Source organism: Amphibalanus amphitrite, unplaced genomic scaffold (assembly GCF_019059575.1).
Source record: "Amphibalanus amphitrite isolate SeventyFive unplaced genomic scaffold, NRLGWU_Aamphi_draft 000262F_arrow, whole genome shotgun sequence".
NCBI lineage: Eukaryota > Metazoa > Arthropoda > Thecostraca > Balanomorpha > Balanidae > Amphibalanus > Amphibalanus amphitrite.
Window position 1 is genome coordinate 371,426 of NW_024881757.1, and position 24,242 is coordinate 395,667.

General features: G+C 49.8%; 1 protein-coding gene across 2 annotated transcripts in view; it reads right to left on the reverse strand.

Moving 5' to 3' along the window:
* LOC122386778 (follistatin-A-like) overlaps positions 1-24,242 on the reverse strand; it is a 46,054-nt gene that overhangs the window by 6,189 nt on the left and 15,623 nt on the right. The window contains exons 3-6 of one of the 2 annotated variants that reach the window (XM_043376344.1): positions 10,301-10,519; positions 6,468-6,476; positions 6,146-6,163; positions 1,850-2,071 (exon numbers count right to left, since the gene is read on the reverse strand). In XM_043376344.1, coding sequence (XP_043232279.1) covers positions 1,850-2,071; positions 6,146-6,163; positions 6,468-6,476; positions 10,301-10,519 — 468 coding nt within the window. The remainder of the gene's footprint in view (positions 1-1,849; positions 2,072-6,145; positions 6,164-6,467; positions 6,477-10,300; positions 10,520-24,242) is intronic. The other variant, XM_043376345.1, reaches the window with a different exon arrangement.

The following is a 24,242-nucleotide window of genomic DNA, read 5'->3' on the forward strand; positions in this document are numbered from 1 at the left end:
AAGCAGTACCGGCTTGATGTCACTGGCCTCGGGCAGCATCCGTGTTATTTAGGGCTGGCGCCTCACTTTGGACGGCTTACTCAGAGACACAGCAAGACGGGCGGCTTTGAAGGGTGCGCCAGCCGAGAGCAAACGTTGGCCGCGGGCCGCTTCAGATTTTGTCACAGATATGCACACGGCGCCTCAGTGACCTAGGCGTTTCGGTTTATAATTATGTGCACAACCTGCCAAGCTTAGCTCGAGATGATGATATTTCAGGTCCCGCTGGCGTGAGATTAGCGTGATTGTAGCGGGCTGACCACAAATAGCCGGCCTTTGGACCTCGTGGCGCCGACGAGGGACCTTGGTGACGCAACGACACGGGGCCCTGCCAGCGGCGACGGCGGCTGAGGGGCGGCGCGCGGTCCTCAGAGAGCAAAGGTCCCACCCGAGATTGCATGACGACAAGGGCTTTGTGTGCACGACTGCGGGGATTATACGTTTGTATTGTGAATGAATGAACTAGCGTGCGCTGATCAAATTATGAAGCCGGATGGGTAGGGATTGAATATGGTCGAGTGATTATTCTAACCAATGCTGCATCGCGCTGGTTTAAATGGCTCGTCTGTGGTGAGACAATTTACAACTTCGACTCGCACAGAAGTTTGGGCATTGACTGCTCTGCTACCGAGAACCATCATACGAGCTTGTAATTAGGATGTTAAATTAACCCTCGCATGTGTGCGGCGTTTGCCAGCTTCTAATGTGTAGGGGGGGGGGGGGTCGGTTGGACCCCCCCTTGCCGTTTGGCCCCTGATCGAGCTAGAGCTTCGCGGAAAAAACGAGCGTGTTGCCCGTGACGAGAGGAAGCCGATGATACCCAATTTTAAGGTCCTAGGTCATTGGTTGACCTTCCAGGTCAGGTCAATGACCCAAAGTCGGGAAAATCGGGACCTGTTAGAAAGTCGTAAAGTGTGGCTGCTAAGGGGTTTTTCGGGGTGCTGATCACGAATATCGTGTTAGTTTTGATCACAGATGATGTCTTGAAGCATTTAGACCAGGTTGGGTCAGGTCAGGTCAGGTCAACCAGTAGGCGTCGTGACAGGTATTCGTAGTACGTGTCAACCGCCTCTGACAGCTTCGTAACATGTTACGAAGTCACCAAAACTACTTCGTAAATGTTCAAATGGTTGCTAAATTCGAATTCAGCTCCAAAAACTAGCCTAGAAACATGCAAAACTCGAAAAAGTGACCCGAGGTCACCCGAGGTCACCAAAGGTCAATGACCTGACCTGACCTTCAGGTGACCTTGACACACACGGGAGTAACATCAAATCACATGTTTGAACGTTTGAAACCACGAAAAGCTTGCAAACACGCGGCTAGTGCGAGCCGACATACGCGAAATCGCGATTCCGGCCAAACATGGTCTCGGAAAAGAGGTCACAGGTCAAAGGTCATTTGGGTCAGGGTCATGAAATTTTCAGGGTAGGTGTAAAATTGATCAATGCGAGGGTACTGAAAGTTTCGTCGCGATCGGCCGCTTTTTACGCGAGGTATTCGCGAAAAACCATGGGGGGGGGGGGTCCATCCGACCCCCCCCCCCCTACACATGCGAGGGTTAAAGACATAGCTCCAGTGAATGCCCAAGGTTAAGATGTAAACATCCGGTGAGACCCAAAGTCAAACCCTGAAAATTAACGAATGCATTTAAACAGTTCAACTAAACGTTTCCAAGCTGCTTGGGTGACGTGACGCATGCAATGAATGAATGAATTGTCTATTGCTGAGAGCTTTGATATCGATCACTGTGGATTTTTCGAGGGGGAACGGGGCTCGCGGAGGTCCAGCTCGAGGCGGCGGAACTCACGTCGGCACGGTCCTCGGTAGGCGATGGGGATGGCGCTGCCGTTGAGGCAGGCTGCCCTCCGCGCCTGGCACCGGTTCTTGTAGGTGACGCCGTTGACCCCGCAGATGGGACTGGAGGCGCGGTCGCTGCAGCGACGCAGGCACGGAGCGCAGTGCGGTATCCGGTTCTGGTCGAGCACGCACTGTTCGTTCTTCCTGGCGCACTTCACCGACTTGCAGGACGCTGCCGAAACAGAAGGAAACGGGCACCGTGAGATGACGCCCGGAGATGTGTCGTCAGCGGTGCTCAGGGCTAGTTGGGGTGCATGGAAGGCTGCACGTTGCTCTTTAGTGGCGAGACCGTGTCACGTGTCTGGCGCGTTTGGAGCTCGGCGGTGCCGTGTGTCTCGGGGCACGGGTACCCAGAAGTCACGTGGGGCAGTCCTCAGACGACCGCTGTCGGTCTGGGATCGGCACGTAACTAGGCGGATAGGGTGGACTCATTACCTCCGTCTGTCTACAGAGCCCGCAGCCGACCGTGGCATAAGTGGCGCAGCAACTGGGCTCCAATGAGGCCAGTGACGTCACCATTTGTATCAAAACACAGCCGCGCCACCGGTGCGTTCACGTGTTCAGCTCTCATGTCGGCGCTAGTTTGCAAGTGCAATGGATTGGTAAGCTTCTTAGGTTTAAAGAGGTTTAAATAAGATTGTCGAATCCGGATTTATTCCCATCCGAACGACCACACGGGAGGTAGCTGGAAAAGTACACACCCGGAAGATGTAAGAATAACTAGAGGCAGAATAAGGGAGAATAAGGAAATGGCTTAGGTATATAAACGGACTATGGGAAACACAGATCCTCAGCAAGTTGCAGTTTCTTGAAGCTGCACGTTTTTATTTAATTTGATGATATTCATTGAAGGCAAGTACATGAACTGCTGAAACCGCATCTCACGTTTGACGCATGTTTCATGACGAATTTCAATCAGTTCAGTAGGTAATACGGTTGAATCGTGCACATTAACAGATAAGTAATACACGAAGAAAAACGTACCACTAATTGCTAGCTACTACACTCAATATCTTGGCCAATATATGATAACAATAAAAGCATTCTAATAATAAACACACAAGCCGAATCAGCGAAAGAAAATACGTCGACCATCGCACTTATATTCAAAGATAACAGTACAGCGAGGTTGACGTCCCCTTCAGAAATACGGTTGTGACAGAGAACAATTCACCAGTGCTTATAAAAAATATAGCGTATTTCATAACTTCAGTCATCTAAGTAGCCAGCTTTTCCTAAGAATTGCAGTCATACTCGTATGCAGCCCAGAGTGGTAAGTGCAAGCTTTTCATTGATGCATAGATAACATAACATGATTCATGTTATCTATGATTGATGATATCGAATATCGAATGATAAGACGTTTCGGGGAAAACGTCTGTGCAAACTGCTATACAGTATAAAGGTACCTACTGATAGCGAACGCTGAACAGATTCAGCAACATTGTTTCAATCTGCAGATATTCATTTAAAAGGTCAGTTATTTGTATTGAGTAAGACGCGATGGACAAAAACGCGATGGACAGTGTGCCTCAAAGTATCCAAACCAAAAATTCACGATGCCGAGCGGCCTTCGGATTTACCGCTAATCCAAACAGTAGGTAACAGTAAACCAGTGATAAGAAAATGTCCCGGGCCAAATTTTCCCCAAACATTATATGCTACAATCAATTAACCTAATCTAATTCTTGAACCATCGACTGTAATACGAGGCTCTGGTGTGCTGTTTATGACTCACCTAACTGCCCTGTCTTATCACCATTTTTACTGCGTCATTTTCAGTGTCGGGGCCGGCTCCAAATAAGCTGCCGTTGGCACTGGTGAGTGTGTGCTGAAGGCTGAAGCACTGGCAAAAGGCAATGTGACAGGCGCATTGGTCGGTCGGCAAACGATTGGCGCCCACTGAGGGGCCCGGCCACGTCAGCGGGACGATATATGATAGGCCTTCTCGACTTCCGACTGGTCGGCCACGCTCCACACCGGCGCCGCACGGCGTGCCTCTCGTGAGCCCCACTCATGCACCGGCAAAAACAACGGCGTTCCCGATGGCTGATTTGCATAATAGGACATGGCTGATTGGCTCAGTGTTGGCAAAACGGCACGTCATCTCCAGGGAAAAACGACGGCGGATAGGCACCTATCGATAGCGCTCCATCCTGTCGAGACCAGGCTGTCTCCCTCTCCCCCCTCTCTCTCTCTCTCTCTCTCTCTCTCTCTCTCTCTCTCTCTCTCTCTCTCTCTCTCTCTCTCTCTCTCTCTCTCTCCCTACCTCTGCTCAATTACACCTATTACTTGTCGCATTTCAACGCTTCCAGCACGAATTTTGTGACTACATCTTCCTCGTTTGAACATTTCTTTTGGATTGTTGCCAGATTACGCAAGACCAAACACGGGATAATCTAGCAATGAAATGGCCAGCCATCACCGTCCATCTGGCCTTACGTCAGCCGCGACATTCCGGTCGCCCATACGCCCCCGATACTGGCACGGGTGGAGAATTGTGCTGGACTGGGGGTGCTCGAGCTCTCCCAATTCCACGCCGGCCACGCCGGCTTGGCTTTGGAGCCGCGGCCGGGCGGCGCGGGTCAAGGTCACCGCTAGGCGGCGGCGGATTTGCTGCGCCCGAGCACCCCCAGCTGGTCACAATTCTCCACCTATGGATACTGGCGACAAGTGGGCCCGACTCGTCTGACTATGACCGTCGACAGCCGGGCTTCGGCGGACCGGATACCCGACGTCCAGATTACATATATGATCGCTCGACGGGGCAAAGGGATCGCACAAATTAGGTGGCGGTACCTCTTCCGCGTGGTCTGCACTGGATGTGACAGACCGCCCACCTACCACCGTCCCTTCCGGGACAGACTGTCTGGGACAGGACAGACACGTCCCCACTGCGCCGTCCCTTCCGGGACAGACTGTCTGGGACAGGACAGACACGTCCCCACTGCGCCGTCCCTTCCGGGACAGACTGTCTGGGACAGGACAGACACGTCCCACTGCGGAAAGACGCGCACTCACTGGGACAGAAACGACCCATCTAGAACGGAAACGCCTCGACTGGGACAGACGTGCCTCCACTGGGACAGATATGCTCTCACTGGGACAGAATGTTCCCACTGGGACAGATATGTTCCCACTGGGACAGATATGTTCCCACTGGGACAGACGTGCCTCCACTGGGACAGATATGCTCTCACTGGGACAGAAATGCTTCCATTGGGATCGACACGTCTGACGCCTCCAATGGGACAGATTAGAGATGTCAATCTGATGCCAACTTTTTGGTATACCGATATCAAATCGACACTAACTTGATATTTGGTATTTCAGTCCTAATGTGTTGGTATTTTGTTGGTATCATGAATCCTCACTAATGTATGAGAGGCTAAGAAATTGGTAAAACGTTGGTATTTCCTTTCTGTTCCTAAGTTGGTTGGGTTTCGGTATTTCCCCACGGTTTTGGTTGGTATTTGGTATAAGGTTTCGTATCGGTATCCCGATTTTCCGTAATTGACATCACTAGGACAGATATACCCAAAATGGTACAGATACGCCCCACTAGGAGAGACACGCTCCCAGAGGAACAGACAAGTCCCCATTGCAGCAAACTGGGACAGTCACGCCTCCACTGGGACGGACACACCCCTCTCCGGCGACCCCTGCGGCCGGACCACGACCCCACCAACCCTCGAGCACCTGCGATCGACGTCCAGGCACCGACGCCAAGTCTAACCGGCTGGGCCAACCGCGCTACGTCGGCGTTCGGTTCGGCGAACTGGCCACTCGGTCCGGTGTTGGGTGTCTGGGCATCAGTCTTCCGGCGGCCCAAAGTGCCGTGTCACGAGAGCAGCGACGCCGCGACTTATTAGGCAGCCGTGACGTCACCGTAGGCAGATGAACGTCGTCCTTACATGGAGGAGAGCACAGCCGTCTGACAAGGGCGCTGACGGGCGCGGCTGCGCTTAGGCGGTGGTGGAACTACACTGAGCCGGGTCCAAGCAAGCACCTGCGCACCGCATGACCTCAACGTGGTAACAAGATGTGGGGAGAGGAAGAGAGGGATAGGGATAGGGAGAGGGAGAGGGAGAGGGAGAGGGAGAGAGAGAGAGAGGGAGAGGGAGAGTCCGCATCCCCAGAGCAGTTTCCCAACGCTCCATTATAACATTTGAGAATCAGACAGGAAGGAGTGGAACTGAAAAAGGCTGTGAAAACCAATAAAAGCTTAGAGTGCCATTATTCTTACCTGACAAATGGACGTATCCTAAGAAGCAAGGGCAGACGAAAGAAAAACGTTAGTCTTGGTAATTGACATGACATCAGCATTCAGCAGTATCAGCTCAAGCGTTTAAAAATTCCATTCACGGCAACGTATTTGATAATTCTGAACACATTCCATGCCCATATGTAGCCTGGCCAGCGTCTGAAAACGATATGATTTCCAGATGTGACATATCTACAATCGCTTTTCAATATATGGATGAAAAATATTGATTAGCAAAGGCAGCATGTGCTCATGTAATTGTCTCCCCGTCCCCAATGCATATGTTTCTTCGTTTTGAACTTACCGCCTCGCTCTGCAGCATGAAATGGTAAAACATATGTCAGACAATGGGCGAATTACATACCAATAAAAAGTTACTCCGAACACGCCATGAATTCCTTTTGAATGATGTGAGGGAAAATTGAAAACTTCACGGATTCTATCACGAATAAGTAGTCATCTTTACGGGTAGGGTGGTCTCATTTGTGAGACAGGAATAGGAATCCAGTGGCGGCGCTTGGGTTAAAATTCAGGTGAGGCACTCGTATATGGACTTATAACTTTAGTAGGTACAATACCCGCAGAATATATTCCTACTACTTTTGTAGAGTAATAAAATATACATGACACCTTGGCCCACTTTACGTGACGATATGTCTTGCAATGATTGGGGCATTGTGCATTGCTTACCGATGGAATTACTGATTGTCGTAACCGCGCCAAAAACGTACTCGATCTAAGTGAGCTGCCGATGTGCCATATCAAAAACGCCTAGGTTTTTAGTCTTTAGACTGTGAGGCACTGTTTCACAGCCCAAGTTTTTCCAACGGAGGTCGCTGCTCCCTTTGGCACTTTCAACATTTTTTAAGAAAAAAAAGTAAGGCATAATAAGACAAATCCCTGAACTATTTAATATAAAATTATTTTTCATTTCTAGCACGGTAAGACCTTACCAAAAATACTGAACATAATCTACAGTTTCATATTTAAAATCACAATAAATCGATCTTGGCTATTTTCGGCAAGGCTGTGCCTCACTTGATTCTCCCATACAAAAGCATTAGGCCACCAAATTGGCAACGATTATGTAGCATGGTAAACATCCAAGGTAGCAGCATTGCTGTGCCGATTCATGGAAGCTATATGGCCTAAGCCATGAATGAAATTAAGGAAGCAACACCCAACAAAAGCTTTTTTACCCAAAAGCTGGTGAGGCACTGCCTCAAGTGCCTCAATGGAAGAACCGCCACTGACAGGAATAGTCTTCAATTAAATGTTAGGTATGGAACACGCACACTATTTATATGAAATATAGACCAGTATAACGCCTTTTGGGGCGACTAACGGAGCGAGCGAGAGGGTGGGCCTTGCACGTGCGAAATTGCGAGGGGGTACCTCCAACTGACTTGTGCACGGCACCCTACTAACCGGTCTCTAGCGATGTGCCAAATTTGGGCACAATCGGCCCAGCCGTTCTCGAGATCTGGAAGCGGCACCCTGCACGTGCGCACGTGCAAAATGGGTCCCAACTGACTTGTGCACGGCACCCTACTAACCGGTCCCTAACTGTGTACCAAATTTGAGCGCAATCGGCCGAGCCGTTCTCGAGATCTGGAAACGACCCCTGCACGTGCGCACGTGCAGCAGCACCCCAACTCTGGCACATGGATATGCAGTGCCTAGTGGGTGCCTACCTACATGCCAACTTTCAGCGAAATCGGCCAAGTAGTTACCGAGATATTGCAACAATTACAAAACTGACACCTCTTCGTTTTGCACGTGGCACGTGCATAAGGGGTCACCCACATGCATCGGGAATAGTCCAATACTTGGTAGAAGGAATGAAGCTACCCTACAAAATTTACCGCATGTAAATCGGTCAAGTGGTTGCTGAGATATAAGCCTCGCAAAAGCGTCCGCACGGCCGGCCGGCCGGCCGCTCATACTCAGAAATTTCCGTTAATCTAAGGAAAGACTACGCTCGCTTCGCTCGCTCCGTAATGAAGCAGTCATTAGTTTGAATAACATATCATAATAAGCATAGGCTATTATACCTAATATATTTAATGGTCTCTGTAAAAAGTTATATCAAAAGTCAGTAAGAACCTGTACAGTAATTATTACCTACTGCACCACCTCTTTGCCGTTGTCTTTTGTGAATAGTATGCATATTGCTACGCATTCATAACAACGCGGATGTGAATTAATATGTATGTAGGGCTTTGTCTAAAATCTATTTTAGTAGTTGCGTGGGATACACAGGTGTATCTAGATGTAAATCTTCTGCCTTCAGCCCTCTCACATTACGACTCCTTACCGATGAAATCGTCAAAATCAGCCGATGTGGATATAACAGGTGCGTGTCCGCGATTTTTCTACAACTCCGATTGTACAATCGTTTAATCACGACAGGGATTCACCCGCCCTAAGCAGACAAGCTTCCTCACAACAGCGCGTTGCATGCAACTTGACCGCGGTGTAATCAGGCTTCCAGCGGGCCAGATACGGGGCGGGAACTCCCTGTCTTCCCTCCCTCCCTCTCTGCAGGTGCCCTCCAGTCAATGGAGTGCGCTGATCGGCGCCCTCCAGTATATCCAGCGCCGGAAGTCCCTCGGGCTCGCCCCGCGCCGCACTAACAGCTATCTTATCACAGACGCACGCCCGGTCAACACTCCCACCATTGCTAATCGCATTGGTGTAATCGGAAGCCTCACTGCCGGCCGCGGGCCCAGCGCACCAACGCAGTCGACTATCTGCTCAGACAGGTGCGGGACCCGTGTCAACACTGCAGATAGTGTAGTGGGTAGCTAGAATGTGCATGCACAAATATAGCCACCGACGGAAGGTTCCAGCTGCACGATGCTGTAATATCTGACGTGGCCGGTGCACGAGACCGGTCACGCACGCCGAGGACACGTGCACACAACGAGCGGCTTTATTGAACTCCTTCCTGGAAACTCAGATCGGCTGCTATCTTAATTCCAGCTTAGGGAAATATGGCGTGAGTATTTTTAGCGAGGACGCCATTCATTTTGAAGCGGCTAATTTCTCCAGTAAATAGAAAATCATTCTACTAGGTCACACACTAATCACTTTGTGAAGATAGTTTGCTATATTGATTGCTTAGATCAGGCAGTCTTTCAAACCTAAGCGTGCAATCGTTATCCAATTCCGCTAGATGTACATACCCCTAGATAACATTGAGCCACCTACTGTTCTCGATAAACAATGATTGTACTCGTAATGCTGGGAGCCCACACAGCCCCGTGCGCAGCCCGCACTCGCCAGAAGCTGCCTCATGTCAACATCGACCGTGGATAAATTAAGTCGCGGATATACCAACCACGCCACCTGCGCATCAGGATGAACTTAACCGGATCTCTGTCGATACTGAGCACAGAACAAGTGAACAGCCACTGCCCCCGGGCAAGAGAGGTTATCGCTGGGAGGGAGCCTGAGGGCGCCCGGGCCTGACCTTATGCCTCAAATCGGCATCAAAATAGATGCGGATCATCCCGATTCCGTGCATCAGGAATCGGGATGGTCCGCAGGCCTGTTAGCAGTCTGCTAGGGTTCTGTTGGTCTGTCGGACGGAAGAGCTGCCGCAATTGTCTGTGAGTCTGTTGGAATGGCCAGCGGGTCTTTCGGAATGGGTAGCTGACCCGTTGAACTGTCCCGCGGGTCTGTGAGAACGGTTGGTAAGTCCATCAAGCTGTTCCGCGGTTCTGAATAGTCAGAGGAAACCCATTGCACCCAGCTGTAGATCGGACGAGCCGGCGGTGTTGGCCGTAACCGGGGCTCTCGGCGAGCGGCGCGCCCTACTGCCATCGCTGTTATCTCAGATCGCCGCCCTCAGTGCAGATCAACCGAGCGGGCGGCGGCCGCGCCCTGGCCTTCCCCGCACGGCCGCCCCCGCCCCCCGCCCCCGCCCCGTACCAGCGCTTCCGAGTGGCTGACAAATTGCACACAAACAAGTCGACGAGCGCCGCCCACAGGCCGCCCCACTCCGTCCCTCCTTACGTCCTCGACCACCTCCTACTAGATTCTGTCCTCGCCTTCAGTCTGCCCCCACCCGCCTCTATCCCGCCCGTGCTCCCAAAGCCACACACACCGATTCTCCCCCAATCGACCACCTACTTTGGCAGGCTCCTTTGTAGGCCATCAGCAGACTGCTCTTCTTGCGGCACTGCCGCCGCAGCAGCTTGCAGTAGTTGCGGTAGGTGCGGCCGTCGTTCCCACAGACGGGGCCGCGGCCAACCCGGCGCACCCGACACTTTGGCGCGCATACGCAGCGCGGCACGCCGTTCCGTCTGCGGCACTTTTCGCCGCGGTCACACTTGACGTCGGAGCAGCTCGCTGTGGAGGAGAGGGAGAGAGGGTCAGCGAGGAGTGACAGAACACGACGAGACACATGGCGACATAGACAGACGGACACACACACACCAGGGGAGCTGGAGATGATCAGGGAAGAGGAAGCGAGAGACCGACGACAAGAGGCGAATGGACGAGAAGCGAGGAGGCAAAAGAGAAGAGACGAGGCCCGCACGAGGGACAAGAGATGAAAGGCAAGGAACGAAAGATGAGGGACAAATGTTGAGAGAGGAGGGATGAGGACAAGACGCAAGGAACTTGAGGCGATAAACGAGAAACGAATTGCAAAGGAATGATGAACGAGACTCGACGCAGACGCAGAAAGAAAGGAACGCAATATCATCGCATTTATTATATCATTGTCATCGCATTGTATCATACGGGTGCCAGTGTCCTCAAGCGGCGAGTAAGGAAGTGCTTATCTAGCTGACCGTGGCTGCGGTTATGCAATCGGATAGCAGTCAGGAACTAGGAAGCACTTAAGTCTGTAAACACTCAACGTACTGATAGTTGTAGATCGGCTGATAAGGCGCCGTAAGCCCCACGAATAGCGCTGCATATAAGATTCGCTTTGTTAGATCATTCTAGCGCCATGGGTAACATAGCCGTATGTTACATAAACTCGTTGCATACGCTGTAGTTGCCATTTCCAGCCTCAGCGTCTCTGCCTGTAGGAGGGTCTTGTTCCTACTCCCTGAAGGAGCACTCTGTGCTGTGATGTTCACTCACCCGCGAGGTCATAGTGCGTGCTACTTTGGCGAACAGCGTGGCCCTCAGAGCTCTGAGTGGGAACATCCGCACGGGGCGGGGACGGGGTTCGTTCGCATCGATTGAGGTTGTCTCACGTCGGGTGACGTTTGGCGCGCGATGTTACTGCGCAAATGTTGGACGAGTGGCGTGTCACGCGTTCAGAGGTAGACTATGACCTGAGCAGAGGCCCTGCAGGGGTGCGTGTTCGCGGATTGCAGAGCAGAATGACATGACTGGGGCTCTCCTGGGGTGAATATCATTTAAACAGGCACACGAAGCAGCGTGTACATGGATTTATTCCCTCCGATATGACGTCGAGGAAGTCTAAGCAGAGGACACAACTGATATCCTAACAACAACAAAAAAGGAAAACGGCCGCCCTTGTTGCATGCAGTTGACTTGGCCGTCTGTGAGGCTCAGCATCGGGAACCGTTCGTGAACCGAGCACCTGTTTTGTCCGCGATGGGTATCGGCATTCTACACGTGTTGGCGGTCAGCCTGTCTGTCGTTTGCTCTGTGTCGTGATCGGGCCCCGTTCGATACTGGGAAAATCCCAAAGACAGTATCAATGCGCCAACATTGCTAGTTTTGCTAAATGGCTTTGTCGACAACTGAGATAAGATTACACAAGAGATTCTCATGTTTGAGGATGAGCTGCATCAAAAGACGCAGCGGTTCCGAAAATAGTGGCGACTGCTCATCACGAACACGTTAAAATATAGTTGTTGCATTGTGGGAAAATTTGAGCATATTTTCGAACACAGACAAAATGCCCTAATTTTAGCATATATAATAGGGGAGAGTGGGGTAATTTGGCCGGTGGTGTAAATTGGCCGCCCCCACCTGTACGATGTCTAATAAAAGTGAGTGAAATAACTCTAGTCTCTATTCATTTGTCATGGGTAAAAATAACTGGAGGACAAATGTCAAAACTTTGCCCCCCGTAGTTTTATTCAAAATTGATAAAACGTTAATTTCATTAGAAAATGGTAACTTTAACTTCTGTTTACAAAGTTGTATAACATGTAGTATTTGGGCTAAAAACGAATTCAGACATTATAGTTAGCGCCATTCTTGGGGGTGTTCAGCGGTTCCAAGAGCAATTTTATCTAAATCCGTAAAGCCGTGATGACTTTATAGACAAAAATTTTCAGAATGGCAATATGGGGTAATTTGGCCGGGACTAGCGGGGCAACTTGGCCGGTGCGCTCATGGTCACTATGCTGGGACGGCCGAGTTTTCATGGTCAATTGTACCATAAATGACATGATTCATGACCAACTTTGACTGCTTTGATGCCTTACTTCCGATTGGTCAACTGTTGCATGTGACGTCATCAAAGGTTACCAAACGTTTTTTGCTAATAAATCCTTACATAAAAATGATACAGCCGCACATGTGGTCTCATCCTGTTCAGCTCGCCAAGGCGCATCGAATGATATGCATGATGACCTTGTGACCTTGAGGTCAAGCGACCTGATGCTACGTGACCTGAGGTCAACCTTTGACCTTGACTTCTCAAGGTCAACACATATATCTTTCGATGCGGACTGACGAGAGAATTACGATGGTACTCGAAGTTTTGGCCTAGCTTGATTACTTCAAAAGTTATTCGTAAAAAACTGTGATCGCATCTAGAGCCGCTAATTTGGCTATTTTGACCCCTGTGACCCCTGAGCCAACCTCCAAAATGCGGCAAATGCGTCATAGGACACACGTCATTGCTGAATCTGAAGCTGACTCGCAATATAACAGAAAATCCCGACCGCAAACTAACACCGGCCAAATTGCCCCACACCCCCGGCCAAATAACCCTGCCAGTGGGGCAATTTGGCCGCCTTGCAGACCTTTGTAATACGTCACAATTTCAATATAAGTAATTACTCTATCATTTCAAGTTCACTGTCCAGTAAAGTAAAATGAATGCGACACCTGCCAGCGTTGAGAAAATGCAGAAATGTGTCGTCAATTTTAAGTTATATCGCTTTCTAAAAAAAGCGGCCAAATTACCCCACTCTCCCCTACCTATACCTCTGCTTAGAACTTAGAAGAGATACCAATATGAGCCAAGAACCTTATAAGTGGACAATACAAACGAAGTTGTGGCTGATACCCGACACAAATATTATTGAAATGAGCTTAAATATGTACTTGCTCGTGAATGTGGGGTGATTGGATGATGCAAGCAATCAACCTCGTACATAAACGTACTACGTAAGGCTATATCCGAATAAAACAAAGGCATATTTCATGAACAAAGGACGATGTAATCGGTGCTGACTGCTGACTGCTGAGTGGTAGCACGTGTCGTATCCATCGCTCTTGACCAGCCTGAACACAACTTTGGACCTACGCAAAACAATGGAAGGTATGCGGACTCGCATGTCATATGGAAATGATCAGCAATAAAGTAGATGGCTTCTACATGAGATATCAAATACCAGTCAGATTGCAAGTCGAGGTGTTCAATCACACGCAGAACGTATGCCAAGTTCCGCCGTCACTAGAACAAATTCCGCAGAAGAACTACGCAGCGGATATCCCTGCCCCGGAGGTGCCAGTTCAAATCGACCCAGCATCCGAGTCATTTACTCAAGGCCCTCTACCGCACGTTCACCCGCTGCTCTGATGGGCAGGGTGCCGAGGTGGCCGTGCGTGCGGCGTGCTAACGGTTACCGAAGCGCCGTCCCTTCCGACGAACACGGATCTGGGTATACGTCAGCCTGGCCCGGACGCCAAACAATTATTGCAGGCCGAAGAACGGCCGGCGGTGAAAACGCGAGATGGCACTGCAACTCGCCGACTGTAATTGGTTGCCGAGTGCGTCATGCATCGCCGTCCGGGTTCGTCTCATGGAAAGTCGCCGTCGTTTGGCGCGGCAAATAATGGGTGTTGCACCTTTCGGTGCCGTCCCCGGCAGTTTGCAGAACAAGGCACGGCTGTAATTGCGGGCCAAATGGACGGGGTTACTAACAGGTATGTGTGTTCTGACACCGGCCCAAATGGACGGGGTTACCAACAGATTTGTGTTCTGACACCGGCTCAGGCGGAAGATGGGGTGGCGAAGGGAAGCGGCGCACGGCACCTCCTGGTCAGACCGTCACCCAAATCCCGCTCACTACACAGCAAGCACTGTGCAAATGCAACGGGCGAACTGACTGATATACTGGCTGGCTTGCCAGGAACTCCAGCCAGGGACTTTTATTTGTACTTAGCAGCGGATTATGTCTCGAAAGTATCAATGTAGTGACAAAGTATGATGCATGACGACTAACAGAGAACATCATTTACATCTTCAATTATGTCGTAAATGGACATTTTTGGCGATTCGCATTTCCAAAACGGTGCTGTGTCATTTTTGTTCAGTTTTGCACGATAGGATGTCTAAAACAAGTTTCTCCGAAATAATCCGATCAGGCTTAAGAAAGCCGTCAATATTTTCCACTTATGACTTAGAGACTCAGATGTTTTTGGATATAGGTATGGTCGAACACCCACAAGGATCAATATTTAACGAATGTACTTGCGTGTCTGCTCGATCGACTTTTATTTGTACAAATAAGCCAACAGATTTTCAACAGTATCCTACATTCACTGACATCACCGCAGGCCTGTAACTGTTTGTAAATCACCTTGTCAATTTTCGCATTTTCCCCTCCGCTGCACGAACATGTGTTGACTGAAATAAGGCTATAGAACAACGCAAGGCCTAGCCTTGTGCACCTGTCACTTTCTACAGATGTACATTGTACATACACACCGAACTGACTACAACTTTCCCGGCTAACGGATCACGCGTACCTTTCTATACATAATACATATGCCTAATGCCGGTACAGTAGGTCTACTAAAAAAGTCCCCCGCTCCAGAGGCGGCCGGCCGGCCGAACCCCCGGATTCCAGCCCCGACTCTATTGCGCAGGCCGCGGCAGTGACACGGGTCAGGTCGCGGCGCCCGGCGAGTGGGTCAGTTGGCGGCGGCCGGCCGTGGAGTGAGGACGCCGTGTGTGGGGCGCAGAGATGCCGCAGTGCAGAGGAGGGGAAGATAATGACTCTGCACGATGCCGGAAATGATGCCTTTGTGATCTAAATTAAACACCTGCACTGCAGTGCAAATCCTCCCTTGCCCCATTCCTATTATATCATAATACTTCAATAATCCGTAATGACCATTCAACGCAAGCAAGCAAACAAAACAACCCGTTTAGCGGCGACATCATCTTGGATAAAAAAGCGACAGTGATGATTAGAATTGACTTAGCGCGAGGGCAAATCGTGGGGTATATATGTAATATGTATCATATGCCGAGTATTTTATTCCCATCTAGCAAATTAAGATTGGGGATCTTGTCCAACAAGTCAGCGGCCGTTCTAGACACAGATAAATGCTTTGTTTTCGGTCGCATCATTATCTGCAATAATTCGAAGCGAGGTTTAACCCTCGCCGGCCGAGAAGAGGGGATGGATGCCGCCACCATGTATTTTTTGCGGTAGCTCAAAGCACACTGATGATAGAAGGCTGACATTTCATATGCCTTATATTTGATTCAAGCCGGATCATTTGAAATCAACCACGTTTCCATGTCAGGTCACTTAACTATGACGTCTTAAGTAAACCTCTGTAGACTGCACGGTTGTCGGTTATAAAATGATGCAAATCCGTAACGCACTTAGTGTCATATAAGCATAATGGGAAAATATGGAAACTGTTAATTTGGCGTCGGAAATGACCTAAAAACTATACCTCAAGCACATGAAATCGTGACTTCATACATTCTTGGCAAGGTTTAATGCTTCACTTTTGCATTGTTCACCTTGCGTGACGGAGTGCTCGTCAATAGGAGTGCTTCGTCAATAACTCCCGATCAAAATGAGCTAGCCAGTCGGGACAGCCATCAATGGACTCTGCAAGACTTGCCGAATCAAATGTTATGCAACATGTCCTCCTTTCAACAGCTTCGTGACCTGTGTTGCCCTAACATGACATTGACCTAAGCATCCTAAATTGCTTCACCTAAGCAAAAAAGCATATAAATCGACGCGTCTGAGAACAGAAAACACGATTGTATCGAAATGACGATAATACGACCATTTTTTGGCGAAGTTATTCACCAAAAACCGATCCAATGCCTTGGGGCCCTTGACCTGCCCTAAGAGGTCACTGCTATTTTAAAATGGGGTAACAGTCGCTGCGTCACGTAACGACGCAAGCGCTCGTTTTTTCCGCGAGGCTCTAGCAGTTAGCTCAATTATAGGAGCTAAACATGGGGTTGGGGAATCGCTCCCTTCTCACTCACTATTTGGCCGGGATAGTGCTTGCAATTATTGTTAAAATTTAACATTTTAAGATTTCAAATGACCCATTTTTTTCGCCTAAGTCAAGTCATTCAAGGTCATAGCACCAGGTCACGTTAAGTGACCTTACCTCAAGGAAAGTTCTTGTGCTCATCATATCTAAATACATCGACTAACCGATCGCTTTAGAACCTTCAGCGATTTCAATGGGCAACAGTATATGTATTTGAAGTTTTTTTTTTTTTTTGCAAGTTTGACATTGCTGACAGAAAGGTCGGGTCAATTTTGAGATCGCTGAAGTCAATGGGAGAAAGTTGAACTGCGCTTTTTTGGACGGAACGCATAATAAACACTCTGAAAACATGTGGTGCCTGATGAGATGCAAAACTGAATGCTAAAATTGTTTGTTTTGTTGGGAGCCATCTTTTTTGGTCTGAGAAGGCCCTTGCAGAGCTCTATGACATAACTATGCTCTGGTGTAGTAATTTGGTTGTGCGAGCCAGCGACAGTGATCTGCGGAAGCGTGACTGTTCCCGTGGGACGATTGCCCTGTCGGGGCGGTCCAGCCGTCTCCCCAACGGTCACCCGAAGAGGATTATGTGTCCTGGAATGGAACCGACATCAACTACAGGTTGGCTGGTGGGGTGACCTCCAGTCCAGAGAGGGAAGCATGAAGACTAGGGGCGATGCGGATTGGTTTTTCCTGAGGATAGCGAGGACGGAAGGAATCTAGCACCCTTGACCCCGGGTAACTTTTAAAGGGGGGAAAAGCGGAATTTCCCCCCTTCGAAAATTCCGCTCCCCTTTCAAATTGTGCGTGAACGGCTAGGGAGGGAAGGGGGAATTTCCCCCTTTCAAATTTATTTTTGAGCCCATTTTCAATCAATTCGCTACTCAGATTCTATAATCATCGTTGATTAGACTCTAGTCATCAATCAACGTTGCTGGCGCTTAGATAATTTTCAATTTGAGGTTCCATCCAACCATTTTACGTTCAGTGCAGCGCAGCGGGAACTACAGATTTGACCCGATACCGATCGGATGGTCGGTGGGACCGTCTCTTGTCTTGTCTCTTCCGTCTCTTCGCAATCACTGACATATCGCTACAGGCGTCGGCGTAGAAACTGGCGAGGGACGGGGGTCATGACCTCTTACATTAACACGCATAACACGCTGCGAACCAGGGGTCTTCCTTCGAACCAGGGTCCTTCAATCGGTCTTGGCCTAGCAAAAATAGTCACGTGTTAACCTCTCTCTATTTAGAAAGGCGCTAATTGATATTTGGCCAGGGTAATAGGTTGATACTACTGATTGACATTTGCAAGGGCGCAGTCAAGTTGGGACCTCCCCCGCCCCTTACCGCCAAGGTTACCTACGTATATTTTTTAGCTTTTTTTTTTGGCAACCTTACAATATAAAGTGGCCAGAATCCGGGGAGAGAGTAGGATTTGGGGGTAGGTAAGGTTCTGCAGGTGCCATCCTAACAAAAACCTAATGGCATTGGGCCCCCCTTTCAGATGCCCCTGGATCCGCCCTGGCCCCGAACTTAATTCCCCCTCTCGAGTTCTCCTGTAAAAGTAACCCTAGACTTGACCCTTCCTTATACTGAATGTATCTCAGGCTGTTAAATCTCCTAAGCGTTTTTTTTCTCGACATCGTCAGGGTGTCATTAATAAAAATATGAAATCCGGGAGGATAAATTAAATATAGAAATTGTGGCCAACAGAACATTATCAGTTGCGTTCAACATACTCGTAAGCATGATCACACACCCAGCTTACACATGAGCCATGTAATAAATATTTTGATAGACATGCTTAAGTTATGAAATCATCTAAAGTGTTTGTAAAGTTCCACGATACGGATCTAATATCCTGCTATGCATCATGACCATTTCTAGTCAGGTCATGTCTTTGAACATAGGCCAAATTATTCAAATGACCTTTAAAGATCAACTTTTGATTCATTCGAAGCGTTTTGATCAAGTTTTGATAAGAGGAACACGAGGCTGGTAAAATTAATTTCATGCAATTTTAGCTTAAAACTTTTAGTGTTTGTGGAAAAGCAATTGGTTTTCTCATAATACCGATGGTGGCAGACGGCAGTTGCTGTTATTTACGTGCTAAGCCGTTGACCTTAATTAAATCTGACAATATTATTCAGACATAGCGGTAAACAAGCTGCTTGTTGTGTTAGGTTAGGCTTTTTCGGTCGATTTCAGAGTGGGAAGGATGACAGGAATTAGGGGGAGACAGGGGGCCTGGGCGGGAGTTCTGGGCCTCATGCTCCGCTGGGGCCGAGCCCATCACGTGGGTTGGATTGCCCTGACACATGGATAGCCCTGGGCGATGTTTCACGGCCCCGCTCTGCAGCACGCTGCGCTGCGCTGCCATGCATTGTTGCGGCGGTTGATATGAATTCGGCTCCACGCTAGCGTTACGAGCTTCCGAGTCTGTTGATGTTTCCATGGAAATTGGAAACCCAATGCACCGGTGCGCGCAACGCACCCTGTCCAAGCAAAATTTTACCATCGATGACCTCTGGTGACATGATCTTTTGCTCTGACCCGATCTAAAATTGGCTGAAGTATTTTTTTCTGCTTTTTGCTACTTTTGACGCTACTTCGAATACCACTTAAATGCCCAAAGCTGAGTTATAAGAATGATGCTCAATCCCCATTTCCCCTCCAACAGGGCGTGACAGTCTAGGCATTCCTGTGGGCACGGGCTAACAATGACTATCCCATAATCATTGTGGCCATGAATGATTATTCTTTAACACCGGTAACACTGCCATTCTTTAACACCGGTTTCGCTGCGCTGAGCGGTGGCCGTCCCGTTTCAGTTTGTTGGATTCTACGGCTGGCTGGCGGAAAGCGTTACCGGCCGCCCGTCCACCGCCCGCGGGCCGGACCGAGCGGTCCCGCTGACCCTACCTGACCTGAGCCCGGCGCGATATCAATATGGGACGGGCAGACGGGGGTTCGGCTCAGCGAATGCAGCGCCCACTGGTGCTGGGGACTTTTTTAATAGACCTACTGTACATCCGAATAAAGTTCGTGCGCAATGCTAGTTTCTTGACAAGTTTCGTTGCTTTTTTAGTGGGTGTGTGTGTGTATATGTATTAGAGATGTCAATCGGATACCAACTTTTTGGTATACCGATACCAAACCGATACTAACTTGGTATTTGGTATTTCAATCGTAATGTGTTTGGTATTTTGTTGGTATCATAAGCCCTCACTAATGTAAATGAGACTAGGAAATCGGTAAAAAGTTGGTATTTCCCTCATTTTCCCAAGTTGGTTTGGTTTCGGTATTTTCCCGTGGCTTTCATTGGTATTTGGTTTGGTATCGGTATTCCGATTTTCCGTAATTGACATCACTAATATGTATGGTACTCCACTACTCAGCTATGACTAGTTTGCACTTAGCATTAAATCGTGCCCCTTTTAAGTCACTGATGACGTCATAGCTCTATCTAATATTTTTAACATCCAGGCAAATAAAAGATTGGCATTGTAATTAGAAAGTAAGGTCGTCTTTGCCGTTTGATGCCGTTTCCTGCAGAGTGTAGTGAAGGTGGTCTCGGTGAGGTCAAAAGGTCATATTTCTATCCTTAAAATCAGAACACAGTAGTTAAAAAGTGAAGAGCGTGTTAAATTAATACCAGCTAACAAAATATGATTTTATCGAATTATTTGACCTTACAAGAGCTGCATCTGTAAGCATGAGATATACCTCATTGAATTAATTGATTATTTCTTTGCAGAGCCTGCATACAATTGCAGACCTAGCTCAAGACCAGCCAACTGAATCATGCACCTTCCTTATCAGAGAACGATGCCCTCCGTATCAGACATTCTGAAATTGATCCCACTGACGAGTTCTTTCATAATGCTGAGCATCAGCCACCACAAAATGCCTCCGTTAGGACTGCTGCCCTCGGCTTGATGCCGCTGTTGCCTGATGATTTATTGATAGCTTCGATGCTCGTTTCGCCGTTCGGCAGCTGGGGATACGACACTCTAAAAGCCAGCGGGGCCAATGGCCATTCCGGCGCGTAGATGAGACGAGGTCCACGACCTGTATAAAGCCTGTTGCTATGCGAAAGCTCTGGAGGAGACCGTATAGTTGAAGGTGACCACTCAGTGACCACAAATGGCTGATCATCCTTGACTAATTGATCACGGAACGGCTTCGCCTACCGTGATCAATTAGTCTTGGGAAAATAAACAAACAGCGATAGCGAAGTAAGTAACCGCAATGAAATAGAAACCGATTTGGTGACTGAACTAATTGAATTGAATAACTGAATAACTGAATTAGTTGACGTAAGAGTGACGTATGTACGTCACTCACCAGTCAGTCGTATCACCCCCCCCCCCTATTATTTGGATGAATGGTTTCGTCTCAAGTATATATAGACCACGCGGCCAGCAACAGCTCCAGCCGCCTGTGACGAAGTCCTTCGATATTCCGATCTACTGGAGCAGCGTGAACTGAAATCATGAGCTGGATACGCCCACCAGACAACAGACCCAAGAACTATAAAATCCTGCTAAAAATAGCGAGCCGGTAGGATCTCCGTCAGACGACAGCCGCCGCTTTCTGATGTAAGCCACTCAGCTCCTACTCCATTTGATATCAATGAACGCAGTTGAAAGGCCAATGACGACGTTCCTACTCACTAGGCACGCATCAGTGAAACTACTAATTCAAGTTCAATAAACTGTACCAGGATGCCGAGGCTGACAACACAAACCAATACGAATACCAAATTGCCATACGAGTACCAAACTCGAATACCAAACTCGTATATCTTTCAAGGATCTGCTATTGAAAAGCGAAAGCGCTCGTCTCCTGAAATGTGATTTACATCATTCTGGCTTCTTCACTCGATAACCGTCAGAGGTGGTGCCGCGGGGAAGCGAGCTCTGCACCGTCCCGCTCGAGCTCTTTCAGTGCTTCACCTTTGCGGCCGTGACCCGAGAGGCTGGGCAAGACATACCGCGACCGCCCACGGCTCTGGCGGGCCATGCAGCGGCACGGGCCGGCACGCTTCCGCGAACCACCGCGACATGGGGCGACACGGCGCGACGCAGCGCATAACGACACTGCGGTACATTGCAGTGTACTTCGGTACACCTCGGCATGGTACTGTACTGATGTGTGCATAAATATTTGTTAGGCCACGTCGCTGCACGGGGAGGAACGTTGCCGCGCGGTACCGCACTGTCGCGGGGCTGTAGGTACGATGGCGCAAGAATGTCTAAGACAACACGATGCGTGATACACAGTACGGTGCGGCAAGGAACGGCGCGATGCGATCCGGTACGGCGCGGCAAGGCACGGCACAGCTTGTAAGCCCTCGTGCGGACAGCGACGAGCCGCGGCATGGCGGTGTGAGCCGCAGACCATTGCGGCGCAGCCGGAGACTATTGTGGCGCAGCGGCGCGCCGCATGACACGCGTGCCGCGGCCAGACGCTGACGTAGCCTTTCCCGGAGCCGGGGGCGCCGGCTCTGGCTCGGACATTTTAACGGCGCACTCCGGGCCGAGGTGCAGCCGCCCCCCGCGCGGGCGGCCCGAACTGCGAACAGAGGACAGCCAAGTGGCTTGCGCGCTGTCTGACAGCAGGGGTTCTGTCAGACACCCTCCGCTGGTCGCTGTCGCCGTCTCAGGGGGCCACTGCCGGCCACCCAGCCGCTGCTGCTCAGGAATGCTTGTGCCGAGATTAGAGTGGCTGTTTCATTCATTCATTATGTTTTAATTCGTACCGTTTAGCGCACTTTCAAAGAACGATTCTCAGTCAAGGTTGAATATCCCGCGCCCTGCTGGGGGGGGGGGTGTTTGAACACCCCCCCTTGTGGTTTTTCGCGAATATCTCAAAAACAGCGGCGCGGAGCGCCGCCGTTTTTGGTACACCCTATCATACATAAATTCTACACATGTTGTGAAAATTTCAGACCAAGGTCATTCAAGGTGAGGTCACCAGGTCACTTAAAGTGACCTCACCTCATAAAAAGTTTCAATGTCTGTCATAGCTACACCGAGTGACCGATCGCTTTGAAACTTTCAGCGATTGCTAAGAGCAATAGCATGTACAAAATGTATATCTCAGAATTTCGATATCGATGACCTAAGGTCAGGTCAATTTTGCGACCTCCCCATTATAAGTCAATGGGAGAAAATTGAAATGCGCCTCTTTTGGACGAAAGACATTATAAACACTCCCAAACACCGAATTACAAGTGGTTTAGACACACTGAACATGAAAATGGTGTCCGTGACCCTTGTTTGTGCCCTGAGGTCATCTTAGGTCACGAATGGTATCTAACAGTTTTTCGCAAATAACTTTTGATAGAGGCATGCTAGAGCGATGAAAACGCCTTGTATGTGTTCAGCTCGACGATACGGATCGATTGATATGCAACATGACCCTTTTCGGTCAGGTCATGACCTTGACCTGAGGTCAAATTTTCAAGTTGACCCTTCAAGGTCAAGTTATAGTTCATTCGATGCGTCTTGACGAGAGGAACACGATGCCGGTGAAAGTAAGCTCGTACAAGGCTTGGGTCAAAAGTTATTGCAGAAAAACTGTTTCCGAAAAAATCGGCTATTTTTGCAGTTTTTGCCCCCTGCAGGCAAAACCGTTGACGTTAGGTCAAATCTGAGAGAATTACTCAGAAAGGGCGTTAATAGGGCTATCGAGTGCACTTTTCCGCGGCGCTGTAGCTCTATTGGTTCCCGAGTTATGCGTTGGCTTCTTGGAAATTTTCGACATTCGACCTGGAAATCGGCGAAATTTTGCCTTCAATGACCTCTGGTGACCTGACCTTTGACCTGACCAAAAAAATGACCGAAGTGATTTCGTCATTATTTTTGACGCTCTTTCGAACGCCGCCTTCCGCGTATCGCTACGTGGCCCAGGAGCCGAGTTACAAGGGAGGGTGTTCAAACACCCCCCCCCCCCCCCCAGCAGGGCGTGGAAATCCAGGACCCCCAGCCGGGCGCGGGATATGAATAAGGTCAGTGCTATAAATAATATCACGGCACCAAAGCATTCCGTTTGAGGGCCCATGAAAGCAGACTGAACAGCACTGCTGCGCACCAGATCGGGCTTCACTGAGTCACAATGCACCGTAGGCATTCCTCGGCACGCTCTATCTGAAGCGCCCCAGAAGAGTTGCGTCAGAGGCCGCTGGAACTTCGTGCCCCGTCTCAGGCGCGGTTCGTGCGCCCCATGGCGGCTAGCGCGGGGTGTAGCGACCCAGCAGACTTCATCAGCCGCGGTCCACCCACGCCTTCCACTCTTTGGACGAACTATTCCATCTGACGTTGCCAATCATCCGGTTCAAATTTCCTCACCCTCCCGGCTGGCCCCGTCGTTCCAGTCTGAGCGGCGGCCGCGCGGGGCGGCGCGCCGGGGTTTGGGCGGTGAGGTCACTCTCCCCGGCGGCCGGCGCCGCCCCGCCGTCGCGTCGGCGACCTTCCCGACCGGCGTCCCACCACGCCAGACATACGAGATGAACACTCGGTATGCTGGCGGCGGATCGGCTCGGCTCGGTGCGCGCGACACGGGGAGGAGCCCGCGCGCTGGGAACCGGCTTCAGCGCCGCGCGCGCGCGCGCGGCCGTCCTTGCGACCTCACCCGCAAGGACGAC